The 14999-nt window shown below is 31.2% G+C and overlaps 1 protein-coding gene across 2 annotated transcripts in view; it reads left to right on the top strand.

Moving 5' to 3' along the window:
* Positions 1-14999, top strand: part of Nha1 (Na[+]/H[+] hydrogen antiporter 1) — a 235547-nt gene that overhangs the window by 203397 nt on the left and 17151 nt on the right. For both annotated transcript variants that reach the window (XM_076374212.1, XM_031986199.2), the window contains exon 5: positions 126-290. In XM_076374212.1, the coding sequence (XP_076230327.1) occupies positions 126-290 (165 nt within the window). The remainder of the gene's footprint in view (positions 1-125; positions 291-14999) is intronic.

Below are 14999 nucleotides of genomic sequence, written 5' to 3'. Positions count from 1 at the left end.
ACAGATCTTATCTCGTCCACTTAAGGGTATCGTTAGTCAATCCGAAATTCAATAAGGTTTAACTACGGCGAAGCGGTCGTCCCCGAAGACCGATCTAATCGATCTTTCAATCTGTTACGTTCCAGCCGTTCATGGTGCCCATGAGAGTGCTGATGTTATTAGGGGGCGGATTGTTGGCAGTGTTTGGGAGTGAGGCGATCGAGCTAGGCGGCGCTGGACCATTGGCAGTGGTTGCGGCTGCCTTTGTTAGCTGTTACTTCTGGCAGAAGCAAGGCTGGGAGGTCGACGACGTGAGTACACTTTTACATTTCATGACGATTAACCTTTTCGTCAGACACAAATTGTCTGACATTTCCTAAACAAACTATTTTTCTTATTTTTGTTTGAAAAACGCGACTTATATAATCATTTATAAAAATTTTGTATGCTTTTGAAGCTTTGAATACCGTTTTTATTTTGTTTACATATAATTATGACTTTTATTGCAATATAATATATTATATATTACATTACACTATATTATTATTGTATATATATTGTATGTACTATTCAAATATGAGACAAGTATATTTCATTATATTATACCATTCTGTAATTGCAAATTATTGTTATATATAATATATAATGTATATTATATATAATATATTATTATATGTGTAATATATGATGCATAATATTATAATATACAATAATTTGTAATTTTAGAATAGTATAATATAATGTAATATATTTGTATCACATTTCAATAGTAACCCAACCAAATCGAATGAATATAATTCACTCAATTAAACGATGATTACTTGAAAACATATTCATATTAGAAATAATGCAACTTAAAGCAGTGACGTTTAGCAAGATAACTGTGCAACAATGATAACGCAGCTCAATCAAATACATTGATATTATATTTTTTCCATTTCCTGTATTTTGCTTCATGAAACCGCTGAGCATTCAACGTGTTAACCAGTTAACTGCGTTCAACGAGTATGTACGTCATCGGGAACCTCGAAAACAGTACTAATTTTTTCAAGTAGGAATTATTTATTTCTTCAGATAAACATATAATTCCCTTTCGCTTTGCTTTAGTTTATAGTTAGAATATATCATAGTTTCATTTACTCTGCCTTTGACGAGCATACGCTTTATTGTGAGAGATTTTCCAAATTAAATTCCACAGTTAAGAGGTTAAACAATCGAAATAAAATATAATTCAACTCATTTTTACTTTTATTTTTCATCTTTATAGATAATGAATTCGATCAAGTGTTATCATATTTCGATATTCTGCATGGCCGACAAGATTTTAAATAAATAATAAAACTTGTGTCTAACATATAAATAAGCCGAAGGGAATCATTTATATATTTTTGAACGTGAATAAATTCATGCAAATGACATTTTATTTCTTAATTTTATATGGATAGCCATATGTCTACAGCGGGAAAAGGGGTAATTTGACTAAATAAAACTCTTTAACCCGCGTGTGGACGGTCCCGAGGCCGCGAATTATTTAAATTGACGCGGAAAGGTTGACCGTGGGAACATTGGTATTTCCTGGACACGAGTATTTCATTCAGGAAAGTACCACGGCATGAAATAATTCTTACGAAGTTGGAGTCTCCTTGAACGAAATAATGAGAGGAATGTTAATAAAATGGTAACGAGACGAGTAATCCGATGTCAGTGCATTTCTTAAACTGAAGTTAATATTTCCTTAACGAATGGTAATTTCTTACGATAACGGTCTTTTTGCGGTGTTCTATTCTGCTCGTAATTGTTTGACAACTTTGTTAAATAATTATACTACGTATAGGCACAATAAAATTTTGGTGAATTTGATTTGGTTGATACTCTATGCCTATTGGTAACATCAGGAAATTTTATTTTTAAAATTCTATCGAGATAGACAAAGTATTGTTTCTGATATGAAGGTAATATTTGTAAATATTATACAATAGATACATACAAATATTTGGATTTTTGTAAACTCCGTATTAAATGAGACACTCAATTAGAGGGAAGACAAAAATTTCCTAATTATAAAATTCAGTACGCTAAAAGTTATGTGAAAATTGTTACAATTTTTACTACTTTTATATTTTGCATATATCAGAAATTTATTAAAAGCATGGATAAATAGTATTATACATCTTTGCAGCATAAACTCTGTTCTGTAAGGAATTTGGATTTTATAAGTAACATATCCGAATATTACCAGGAAAAGGCTAGCAGGGGTTTTATGAAAAAGGGATATTGATTTAAAAAAAAGAGAAAGAGTAAACAGGAAGAATTTATAATTTATAACCTTCACATAAATTCAAAAACTTGTTTCAGTATTGATACAAATATTGATTCAAACATTCGCAGGATTTATGGAACTGCCTAACATGTAATGGATTAAATGAGAAAGTACAATTATACAAGCTATATTTTGATTTTCGCAAAGAACATATGATCCAATTCGACAGATTTTTTGCCATTTCGCTTATATATTTATACGTTGAATGTACGTTGTCTCTATTTATTGATTTTACATATCGTTGCATCATTTTTAACGGGTGAAGTAGAACCAAAGACATCTTTTCATTATACAAGATAAACCAATAAACAATCCATTTTACAACTTTTTAAAATGAATTTACATATTTTTACTTGAAAGTATCGTCCTCTTATTTTCTTATTTAAATGCAGAAGATACCTACTGGAGAACAAAAACTATTATTCGAGCTACAGGTGCTTTTAATCCTCCAATGCCTGAAATATTAAATTTCATATACTACAGTATATTATTTATTAGTGCGCGCGCGCGTGTGTGTAATAGTAATAAATTCATTTGATCAATAAGATGGTTTATTATTTCCTAGCTTTTAATTGCATCTTTGACTCCACGAATTAAAAGCATCACATCTCATAATACTCGGGCTCGCGGTTCAAAACCGGGCTAAATAAAGCAATTAAAGATGCTTGAATAAACATTATACTCCTCTATCCAAGTATGAATATGTATTGTCACAGAAACCATAGTTGCAATGAGAATGGAAACTAAAGCCTTCTGCTATATCCTTCGCCTACACTACTGCTTAAGAGTTTCGAGTCACTTATTTAATGGAAAGAAAAGATGGATCTTGCTTATTAAAACAAATACGAAAAAGAGTATAAAACTTTATATATTTTAAGTTGAATGTATTAATTACAGAAGAATGATAAAATCACAACAATTAAGCTATTCGGTAAAATTATATCTCCAGATTACGTTATGTCCCTTTGATCAAAATAATTCTCTTCTCTCTTAAAAAGGAAATGGAAATGAAAATGGAAATGGAAATGGAAATCGAAATGGAAATGGAAATGAAAATGGAAATAGAAATGGAAATTGAATGTTACGGAAACGTACTTATTTAATGACTAGACAAATCATTGTGGTACTTGCAGTGTTATGAAAGAATTTTAAATCGGCAAACCCAAAAATCCATGAAATCACACGAATTATATGAAATTCGATATGAAATCAATAAAACGTTATTACATACTAAACCGAAGAATAAATAAAACAGTACAATATAAGAAACTTTTAAAATAGCTGGTTTTAAAACAGAAAGTAGTATATTAATCTTTATTTTATTGTCTTTCGTAAATCGTAAATATTAGAAATGATCTCAAACTTTTAAGCGGTAGTGTATATTTCAGGCTGCAAGCTTTTAGCCTTCTAGCGGCAATATTTTCTCGTAAGCACTCTGGAAGCGGAATGTCCAACTTAGCCCTAGCTCGATGTTAAATTGTAACTAACTCAACGTTTTACAACTTGCAACTTGTTTCAAAACTTAGTCGCGAAGGACACGCACTACGTAACAGAGAATACTATCTTTGCAAAATCTTTTTTCATTTATAACATTGCAGTAGAGTATTTTTTTTTATAAGTACAATACGTAGTAAAAATCTTTAATACACTCAACATTAACATATTAATATTATAATAATGTAAAGAAAATTTTCAAGGAGTATACTTTTTGAAATCCTCGTTTTTAAAGAATAAAAAATAATTCAGATTGTAAATTAAATATTTGGAAAACGATTAAGATGCTTATACTTCTATTGGCGAGAACTGGTGTATTAATTAGTGGACTATTCGTTACTTAATTCATATGAAATAATACGTTCAATACTTTCTTTAATGAACACTAATGGTCAGTTTTCTAATACACTGTTAAATTTATTCAAATATAAGTATAGTTCTATGTAAAGAAATAATAATAATCCAAAAATCTTCAAAAGTGTGACCTTGTCCTGAAAATTTGGATATCTATATGTGGCATTTTATAATATTGATGATATTACACAATATTGTGATTCTTTGATATGTATATAATATTTACATATTTTTATTTACAAAATTTATGAATTTTATGAAAATTTCATTTAATCCTTTTTCTATTTTACTTCGTAAAAAATAATCAAAATATTTCAAATGATCAAAATAAATTAAATACCACATTATTAAAAATAAACTATGTTAACAGTTGTAAATGAACACTAGGGATGTAAACTAGATAATAATCCATTGTTGTTTGACGCTCTGTTGTTCGAGTTGCTGCAAATCAGTTAACTGGTTGTTCGTTAATAGTGTATAACATAATAATATTGCAAATTCGCTAGAAATCGTGGAAGTGGATGGTTATCCACCCTTTCTAGCGAATTAACGTTCCTGTGAATGTTCATTCTCGGTGCTAATTAGCAGCATTTTATTCACGCCAACTGTTGCCATCCATGTTATATCGTAACTCCCGTTTTGAATTTCAATGATTCGATTAATTATCCCACACTACCTTGTCCCTCAAACGTGATTAGGTCTCTACACCACCGTACGAATCAACGCACATTGTTATGTAGTTCATCGTGTTTAGTTTATTTTGTTACTGTTTCATAAAAACCAAATATTGTCCTATTTATGATGTTGATGTTAAATATGAATAGTCCACTTCATTATTAACTTAATTTTTTTACTTTTTAATTTAATTTCAGAATCTATTTTGGTTACTGTAAGTATATAAATGTGTAGGTATTCTAATTCAGTCTATAATAATTTTCTACTATTGATAAGTTTGAAATCAATAACTCAACTAATTTCGTTGTTAATCGTAATAAATAACTTTTGTTCTTAATGTTATACGTCCTAAGAGATTAGGAAAATATCGATGATCTGGATATGACCTTCGCAATGATATATTTTATACGCAACTATACATGTTGTTTAATGTTTGACCCACTTGTATCACAGCTCGAAATACGTTAATAATTTCATAGATCCGAGACGTTTAACTGTCAATAGCTTTTTTATTTTCCATTTTATTTAGAATTCCGTGTAATAATTCAAACAAAGGATGGTAGTCTACATTCGTACAGTACATAAGCTTAATAGTGATTATTACACTTTATTATTATTATTATGATCTTTAAAATGATCAATACATAGCGAAAAGCGTACTGTGTCGTACGCGGAATATTCTGCGTCCGGTAATAGGTGACAATCGTCACATGCGGAATATTTCACTTACGGATACAAATGGATTACTGTTTCTTAGGCATAATAAGTAGTTTTATTTATTAAATAAATTATATGTTTACTTAAAAAGTAAATAATTTATTGTTAAAAAAGGTAGTATTATTTTCAATTGAAAATTCACGTATATTCTCGTCAAAGACAGCTAACTACATTAACATACTGTAGCATTTTCCCCAAATATTCTTCCCTATTTATGACAATATCAACAATATTTGGAAATTTTTTTTCAGTGACTCACCCAGTATATTGCTGCTTCAAATGTCCCTCCATTTGACGAAACCCCAGCCGTTTCCTCCGCGCGTTTTATTTTCAATAAACCGACCGTGCACGGTTCGACAGAGTGAAAAGCACCGGCACTTATCGTTGACCCCGGTCAACAGCGGCCCCGTACCATTGCACGTGTTAACATTTTTCGCAGTTTACTCATAAATCCTTCGGCTTCGCGGCTCAGCACGTATGTGGATGCCGTGTCGCAGCGGCGACCAATATCGGAATACAAATCAGCCTCGACACACCAGTTACGTCTTTGTTGTGTTACTATTACATTTTCAACAGGGGAATTGATTTTCGCGTTCGGTTGAGCGGAAAATTCAACCCCCGGGTGCTTGACGGGATTATGGTTTGCTGGAACTTTATTGTTAATACAACTACTTTAAAATGAAGTCAGGAAAATAAATAAGTAAATAAATAAATAAATAAGTAAATAAGTTTGTAGTTGAGTCACAGCCGTAGTATTTTAACCCTGTAATGATCACGCCCGTAATTTATAAGTGATTTAAAATGATAGTGGTCTAACTCCTATTTCTGACTTCTCGAAAGATAAAGCTATTGCAAAATGTTCTACGATTAATTAAATACTAATATCACAATTATTAATTTAATAAATAGTAATAATTAATATTATCAGTAGTACTGTATTAGTATTTAATTAATGCAAGAACATTTCATAAAAGTTTTTCTTCTTGAGAACTCGGAAATAAGAGTTAGACCACTATTATACTTAGCCATTTGTATATAAGAATGACAGGCTGATAGAAGATTGATATTATCCTATTTCAATTCAAGATTATTCAATTATTGATAATGGAATGGAAATAAATTTAATGTTTAACTTGAAGTGTAATAGCATACGCACTGAGAAAATTTCTATCTTAATATTCCGTGGTTTATTAGCTGATTCAGGTTGAAATTCAAAACTGTGTCTTTAAAAAATACCTGGTCAATACGTAAAATATTGAAAATATATCAAAACTTTACAGATTTCACTGAAAGCTCTATTCTCAATTGATAACCATTTTTATAAGTGAACACTTTAGAAAAAGTTTCATACATTTTTACTACTACATACAAACAATATATGTTACTGTATTTATAGTATAGTCCATTGTACAAAATGCAACGGAATAAAACTAGCCAAAAAATGATTCCTATTTTATTCAAAACAAAGTAGAAATCTCAATAGAATAAACGAATTTTGACTTCATATCCATTTCTATGTAATAGTTCATAAAAGTCTGTATTTGCTTAGTCAGCCATAATTGGTTTATTTCACACGTTTGAGCCTTACGATCTCGTTGTCCGCAGCGTTTTCCCTTTCGGAACCCAGGCGGGCCACAAAGAAGTAATTTACCTTTAGCGAACGCTTCCCTTTTTATCGGTTGTAAACCGATTTTATTGCTCGCTCCATATAACAGCATTTGTTTATGAAATTCTGGCGAACGGCACCGGCTGTTACCTCTACGCGGCATTTATCGTCGCAGCTCACTTCCGTTTTATTGTAGTCACGTCAGTTTTATGGTGTAGGTACTAGTAGAAATTGAAACCCATCAAAATTTTCACCAAAACGAGACGCAGACGCTCACTGGGTTAGTCCGACACAAGCCTACAGTTTCATGTAAACCAGAACCAAAGCTTAAGGGGTGTTATATTTTGATAATGTTTAAATATCAATTTTTTTAACATATTGTTGACCGGTCACGAGTTAACTCGTGTTTCCATGGCCAAACATTGTTGCCTGGTCACAAGTTAACTCGTGTTTACGAGTTTTAATATTATTGTAATGTCTTTAAGGATCTTCATTTGAAACTAAACAAAGATAACGATTACACTCTCAAAAGTAGACAATGTAGACAGCGTTCCGTCAACAGAAAGAATAACCAAAAGAAAGGTGGTTAATGTTTTCAGTTTGATGAATAATAATTGTCATTCACGCTATCATACCAGGATTAAAAGACCTAAATTAAAGTACACACATTTGATAATATTTCTCATTTATTTTCATACGTAATACATTTTACACTTGCGTTCTATTTACGCCTGAGGTCTGAATTTACTAATCAAGGATATTTCTTTTTCCTTTACATTAAAAAGACATCATTCTTTATGAACGCAATCTACAAAAGAAAACTTTAGTAGGTACCAGAAATATGATTTTTCTATGACTACAAAATCCTGTTACCCGAATACTTTATCCTCGCCATTAATTCGGCTAGGATGGTCTGCGCGCGAACGTGAAGCAATATGGATTTGCCTGAGACCCATCGATATTTACCTCGGTTGTTTACTTTTAATCCAGATTATGCAACATCCTGCTGCTTGTTGATTTATTTAATTTAATTCCGCGCGATCCTTGTATTATGAGCTACGTGATCCTTTATACTGTAGGTAAACAACACTGTTGATAATGCGTGCGAGTGTTGACTCGAGAAAACCAAGTGTGTCACTGATGGTAGCTGATAAACAGTCGCAAATGTAGGTGATTGGTACGTGGTTTTTTGGATATTCGAAAATCATATATTCTTATTTTTTAACACTAAAACTACCAGATAGGTCAAAATGACCCATTCCTTATTACTTCTTTTTACAATTATTAAAAAAATATCAGATAATTCTCTGAGAAATTGTTAAAGAAATTGATTTAGCAATATGCAAATTGAATTTTAAATCAATTAAAATCTTAATAGATGCACTTTTAAAGTTCCTATAGAGGAATTTCAATAAGTCAATTTAACTCGGTAGTTTTAGTATTAACACGTTGACCCTCACAAGAATTTAGAATAATATTATTTATCATACCATAACAAAGGCAAATGGTATTAGAATTATTTATTAATGGTTTTGTTTTTTAATTCGTCATCAGTTTCCTTCTTGTAATTGTTTTATAATTTTGACGGTCCGATCATCAGTGACCACAGTGGCGATCAACCTGTTAATACTTGAGTGTACAATACATTAAGCAATAAATAAATGAAATGATTATATTAAGTTGTAATTCGCATTATGATGATTTGTTATCAATCATAAATTTCCTTTTCATCAATTATTTGTTGGGAATTCTAGAATAATGTAGAAAATTATTGAAACAGAGTTGAAGAAATATATATATAGCTTAAACTTCAAATATAACTACAACAAGAAATATGTATATTCATAATTAATTATAGGTACGAAAGTACGTGTAACACATATTATATTTTTCACAAGTATTTAATTTCTTCGTTATTATCAATAAGGGTATACGCAATAACATTCGAAACCAATTTTGCAAATTTTAAAAATTCTTTAGAAATGAGTAAATTTCACAATAAGTGGCACCAATTCGGATAGTCTGATAAAAACGAAAGGCATCATTTCTGACAATAGATCATTCTATCAGTACATCAGGAAATCAATTCTTTAACCACATTCTTCTATGATTTCCTTAAAATCATGAATACTTATTTTCTAATTATTCCAGTCGAAGATTATTTTAATTAATTTCAAGTGACTGATTCGAATGGGGAGCAAGTGACGCTTGATGATTTGTGTCTCACAATTTATGTCACGAATGCTTGACTCCGCACGAATGCTTGTTAACTGTTATACGACCGAGATTCCGTTTCTCGCATGATACAACAAAAGATGCTGTTTTTTCGTGGAATGTGAAGAAGAGTATCGTTCAAGTATCGTTGTCATCTCGAAACATTCGAATACTTGTTCCGTGTAAACGTCTGTTGGAGCTTGTCGAAAGTTTACTCCGTGAATGTTCGTCGTGAGGTGCCGATCAGTCGAAATTTCCACCACTCACGTTTCGAAGGATCGACAATCGAAGAATTGGACGAATACCAGTGACCGAAATTTTTTGTGGAGATGAGAAACGATGGTTTATGAGGATGCGAAGCGTTGGTTATTATTCGCTCTTGTATCGCTTCTAGAACAATATGAATATTTACTTTTCTGAATGTAACGAAGAATGGTAGCCATTTCATTTTAACAGAACAATATGTTAGTGCTTATTTTGCTAATCGACTGGTGCTCGATGTAAGCTACAATTTTTGCGTTACAAAATTTCTGTGCATAAATAAATAAAATAATGAATATATAAATTGTAACTATTATAATATGTGTTCAAATAAATATTTATATAATAGTTTATTTATATAAGTATTATAATAGTTACAATTTATAATATCTATATTATATTTAAAGAAGTAATTAAATATATATATATATTTACTATATATTTAATTTATATATTTTTATTTATATATTTAAATATAATATATATAAATATATAAATATATATATATATATATATATATAAATTTACAATATGTATATATATATATATATTGTAAATTTCATTAGAATATTTGTAATTTCCAATAAATTTCTATCTATAGTTAAGAGAGTATTACCATTTAGAAGTTTCAAAAATTTGATGTCTTTACATGTTTTCGTAGATTGAGATTATAAAGCATATCTAATACTGACATTCGAAAGAATTGATGAAGTTATAATGATGCATTTTGTTAAACTACTAATTGGTTTTTAAAACGAATATTTTCAATAATAAATAAACTGAATTATTATAAACTTTTAAGCGACCTAACTAAGACTATCAATGCGGATTTAGAAAGAAAAAATTTGAATCTAAATACACATCATTAGTCAACATAACCAATTAAATGCTGTGTAGCTAATAAACTAAAATCATAGCCACCAAATCGAGCACATAAACAGCGGAAACCATTGTTACGAGGGCCAGTTTACAATCAGTTTAGAGCTAGTTTAAACCCAGTCTAAAGCCAATTTAAAGCCATCCTAAAACCAATTGTAAAGACTGTTTAATTCCTTGTCTTATAATATCGAATCAAGCTCGTAATGAAGACTTCATATCAAATTTCATAGATAAGAATATTATTGAAGTTTTATCTATGTCAATATTATGTGAGTATTAATTTCATATCGACTATAATAAAAATATTCTTTGTTCTCTTATTAGTATTTAGTATTGAAAAAACTTCTATAATAACTGGCAAATTATTAATAATAAACTAACCTTGAGTCTAATCAAGAAAGGAATCATAAAATAATGTGTTGAAGCTAGTTTATAGTCAGCTTAAAATCAATTTAAAACCATTCTATTACATAATACAATGAATTCTACTAGTCCGTCATTACAAACTCTCAGTATACAATAGACAAACAATTTTTCGACCGAAGGTCAAGTAATTTAATTATAACAAATAATGAAATATTTAATTCCCACATAAATTTAATTATTTTCTGAAGTACTCGTGCACATTTTCAGTTTCTACGAAAATCATCATCGATCCAAGCAATTTGGTAGGTCTGTCGAGTGGTTCACAGTTGTGTCGTGCTAATGTTCTGACATAAAAACCAGCCAATCCTTTTAGCATTCGTAGTAGTTCCTAGGTACTGTCGTAGTACTACGGAGTAACTTCGTACTATCATCTTAACGAAAAAAAAAATACAGGGAGAAGTAGCTGGAAAATTAATTGAACTCTCTGTTTATTAAGGAAAATTTATTATTAAAAGTTTTTATATTATTAAAGAAACGAAACAAATTTAAGTGGATGATACACCATATCTAAGATCAAAATAATTCTGCAAAAGGTTGAAAACCGAATAGAATTGAACGTTCACGAAATAAAACAGTTTTAACGAGTAAACTTGTTGAACTTGTACGGATTTACTGGAATGACGTACAAACCTTCATTCAGAATAGCATCGAAAGTTTAAACACGAAGTTTCGGAAAATTGCTTGTAACATCAGTTTCAGCGATATAAAAATAATTGGAAAAACTATTTTGTTATTTTCAATGATACTGTAGTGTTTAAAATAAAGTAATACATAGCAGTGACCAATAAAATTATATATTGATTATAGCTACACAAGACATGGTCCAAAGTATTCGAGTAAACCATTTGAGAATTTAGTAATTGTATATTTATTTTTAACTATTTAGTGACTCATTCCAACAAATTACATTTTTTCTAACACAAATTAAAATATTAATGCCTAATAAGTTAGAAGCTTTCTCTCCATTACACCATATTGCATGATACTTAAGAACAAACAACAAATTTCAAATTCTTTTTACTTGGAAAAAATATCTACAAAAGTAATAAGTAATGAAAGCTATTAAAAATTGTCACTAAATGTTTCTAAAAATCTGCAATTTTTATTCTCACTGAAAAACAATCGTTCAACCAAAACAAGAATATTGTTAATCTATTTTAATACTAAAATTATCGATTTATGCATTTAACAATAAGACATTGTAACTATGAATTTAATTAGTGCTTCACTGGTTGAATCTCATCAGAGTATTAATCATAATAGCTTCGCCACTTCAACATATAACTCTCCATATTACTAGAAGGTGGATAAGCAATCAAAACTCGGATGCGGCGGAACGTGAGTGTTTAATAAGCGTATAGAATAAGCAAATCCCTTACTTCAAGAGGATTCCATTTTCCGGTCGATATTGCGGTCGAACTTTAACACGTGTAGGCAACGTCATCGAAATTATGTCTAGCAGAATACCGAATTCCGTAACTTGTGATAGAAACTTGATTAAAAAACTTGAAGCCAACGTAGAAACAAAATTTTCTTTTTTTTCCTTTCTTTCGTACGTTACTTTCGACTTAATGAATTTGCGTATTTCGGTTACTGATTATGAAATGCAACCAGAGAACCAATCTTAGTATTTAACACCTTGCTGACCGGTAATATTAGCTACAAGTTACTCCCTTAAATTTCGACGTACATACTTCACTTACATAGTACATGTTGAAATGATGAAAACAATTTAATCTAATAGATACGATCTAAAAAACTTTTATAAAGGTCTGTATCACCTTCAGATAAAAGTTAATAAAGCGAAATATAACTTAATTCGTGGACAGTTCGGGTCATCAAAATACGAGTTAACTCGTGACTAGTCAGCAAACTATTAATTAGAGTCTACTGTATCTACACATCACTAAGAGCTTCTTGTGTTTTTGTGTTTTCATCTTTTCCTCTCTGTTACCTGGTTGTAAATACTCACGAAGGAAGAAATACTAATTTATCGAAAAAATCTTGTGGCTTTATGAAGAAAATGAAAATCATTTTTTCTTTAAAAAATGGTGATACTATTCTGAAAATTAAACTACGAATTCTAAAGGCCTTATATTTTAAAAATGTAACTTCAACAATTTTAATGGAGTTGTAATATACAATGTGAATTATTGTTGTTAAATAATGTTTACTAATAAATTTTATCTCCCCGAATTTGTGGCTTTCATCTACTCCTCTATTTTTTTAGTACCATTTCTTTCATATACCACGTAAAAAGATACAATTCAACTTAATACAGAGCAACGATATCAAACACACAGCTAAATTAAGTAAAAGTTATCTGAAAAAGTTACAGAAAAATACTGCTGTTAAAGGGACCAAAAATAAACACCAGTATTCCAACTTCAAGTCCATAGAGAAACCGTGAAATCATTTAAACATACAAATCCATAGAAACTCCTAAAGCCAGAAAAACATTTGTAGAAACTTCTACGGAAGGGTAGAATAGTAGTGACTTTGTAATATTGAAGAAACTAGTAGTTAGAATGGTAAAATATTTAAACACTGTTAAAAAAAAATATACATATGCAAAATAAAAAGAGAATATAATTATTCTTTATTATTATGGATGAAATATTTAATAAATTCTTGGTCTCATATTTTTTCCAACGAATATAAAATAAAATACATAAAAACTAAGTTCGTTAACTATTTCACAACTTTTCATATTTACCACAATTAACAATCCCCATACTTTCATAACGATGCACACAGCCACATAATTTGTCTAAAAAAGCTACAAACGAATAAATCACCAGCACCGCAAGGGGCAATTACTCCCTTGGCAATTGTGAACGATCCGAGAACTACCGAAGACGCCTTCAAAGGTAACTTATCCCGCGAGTAAAGGAAACAAAATTATGCAAATATCAGCGGGAAATATCTGTCCCCGCGGCTCTACGTTCCTCGACGCGAATTCGGATGTCTCCTCTCCAAACAACCGGCAGCATTAAACGCTCGGTTCCTCTAGAACAAACTTCAAAGAAATCCGAAGGAAAAACAGAACTCCTTCGCAGTGGGGATCTAGGATTCAGCTAGATCTGGTGGGGTTCAGCGCATGAATCGTCTATTTTCATGACAAAAATGGCGCGCCTGGGCAAGCTTGCTGGCTATTCGACAGGAAACGTTTGAGGAAGGATGTTGGCCGTTCCAGTTACCGCTCTTCTACAAGTTACAACCGGGTTCCTCGACCTCCACCGTCCGCCCCCGAAAAGCCACCCCATAACCTCCTCTTAGCTGAAACTCGGCGAGGAACTAGCTGGAACTAAGTTTAGTGCCATTTACGTGGCTACTAAAAGCGCGAAGGGAAGAGGGAATATAGAGGGTCATCGGTCGCCGGCGCATCCATCGTAGACGCGCCACACACGGATAGACGGCTATATTCAAATGCGACCCCTTTATGCGACGAAGATCCGCTTTTCGAGTTTGACGAATTCCCTCGAACTCGCTCGGCCTCACAATATCCATGCCAGTGACGCGCAACCTTTTCGGTGTAGAGCAAGAGTGTCCAACCTTTTAATTCCCTGGAAATCATTCGAAGGTGACGGGTTGTTATGGGCCGCATATAAATTAATAGGTTACATGAAAAAAGCGCACACGGAAAATGCGTACAGAAGAATGGCACCTGTACGAAAATGCACACGAAAAACGCACATGGAATCTTCATTATATAAATAAAAATCTTCTGGATGCACAGTAGCAGCAGCCGTTACTACTTATAATAAATTACCAGTTCAACTTGCTTATAATAAATAATGGTTTAACAATAACTAAATATCTTTTTCAATAATTCAATAGATATGCACTTTCTTCCTGTGCGTTTTCGTACATGTGCGCATTTTTCATGCCCGCTTTTTTCTGGTAACCAAATTAATAGTATGTTTCATTTGTATTTGTAGTATTGTTAATGAGTCTTTTAGTCGCAATTTCATAAGGTTTATAAGATTGTGATTTTTTGTTGAGCCATATTTACAATTGTCTTGAGAAGCAAATTGGGCAAGCCTTGTATAAAGGGACATATGCGACGTCATG

Source organism: Nomia melanderi, chromosome 2 (assembly GCF_051020985.1).
Source record: "Nomia melanderi isolate GNS246 chromosome 2, iyNomMela1, whole genome shotgun sequence".
Lineage (NCBI taxonomy): Eukaryota > Metazoa > Arthropoda > Insecta > Hymenoptera > Halictidae > Nomia > Nomia melanderi.
The sequence above is the reverse complement of the archived record's forward strand: the minus strand, read 5'-3'. Positions and strand labels throughout refer to the sequence as shown.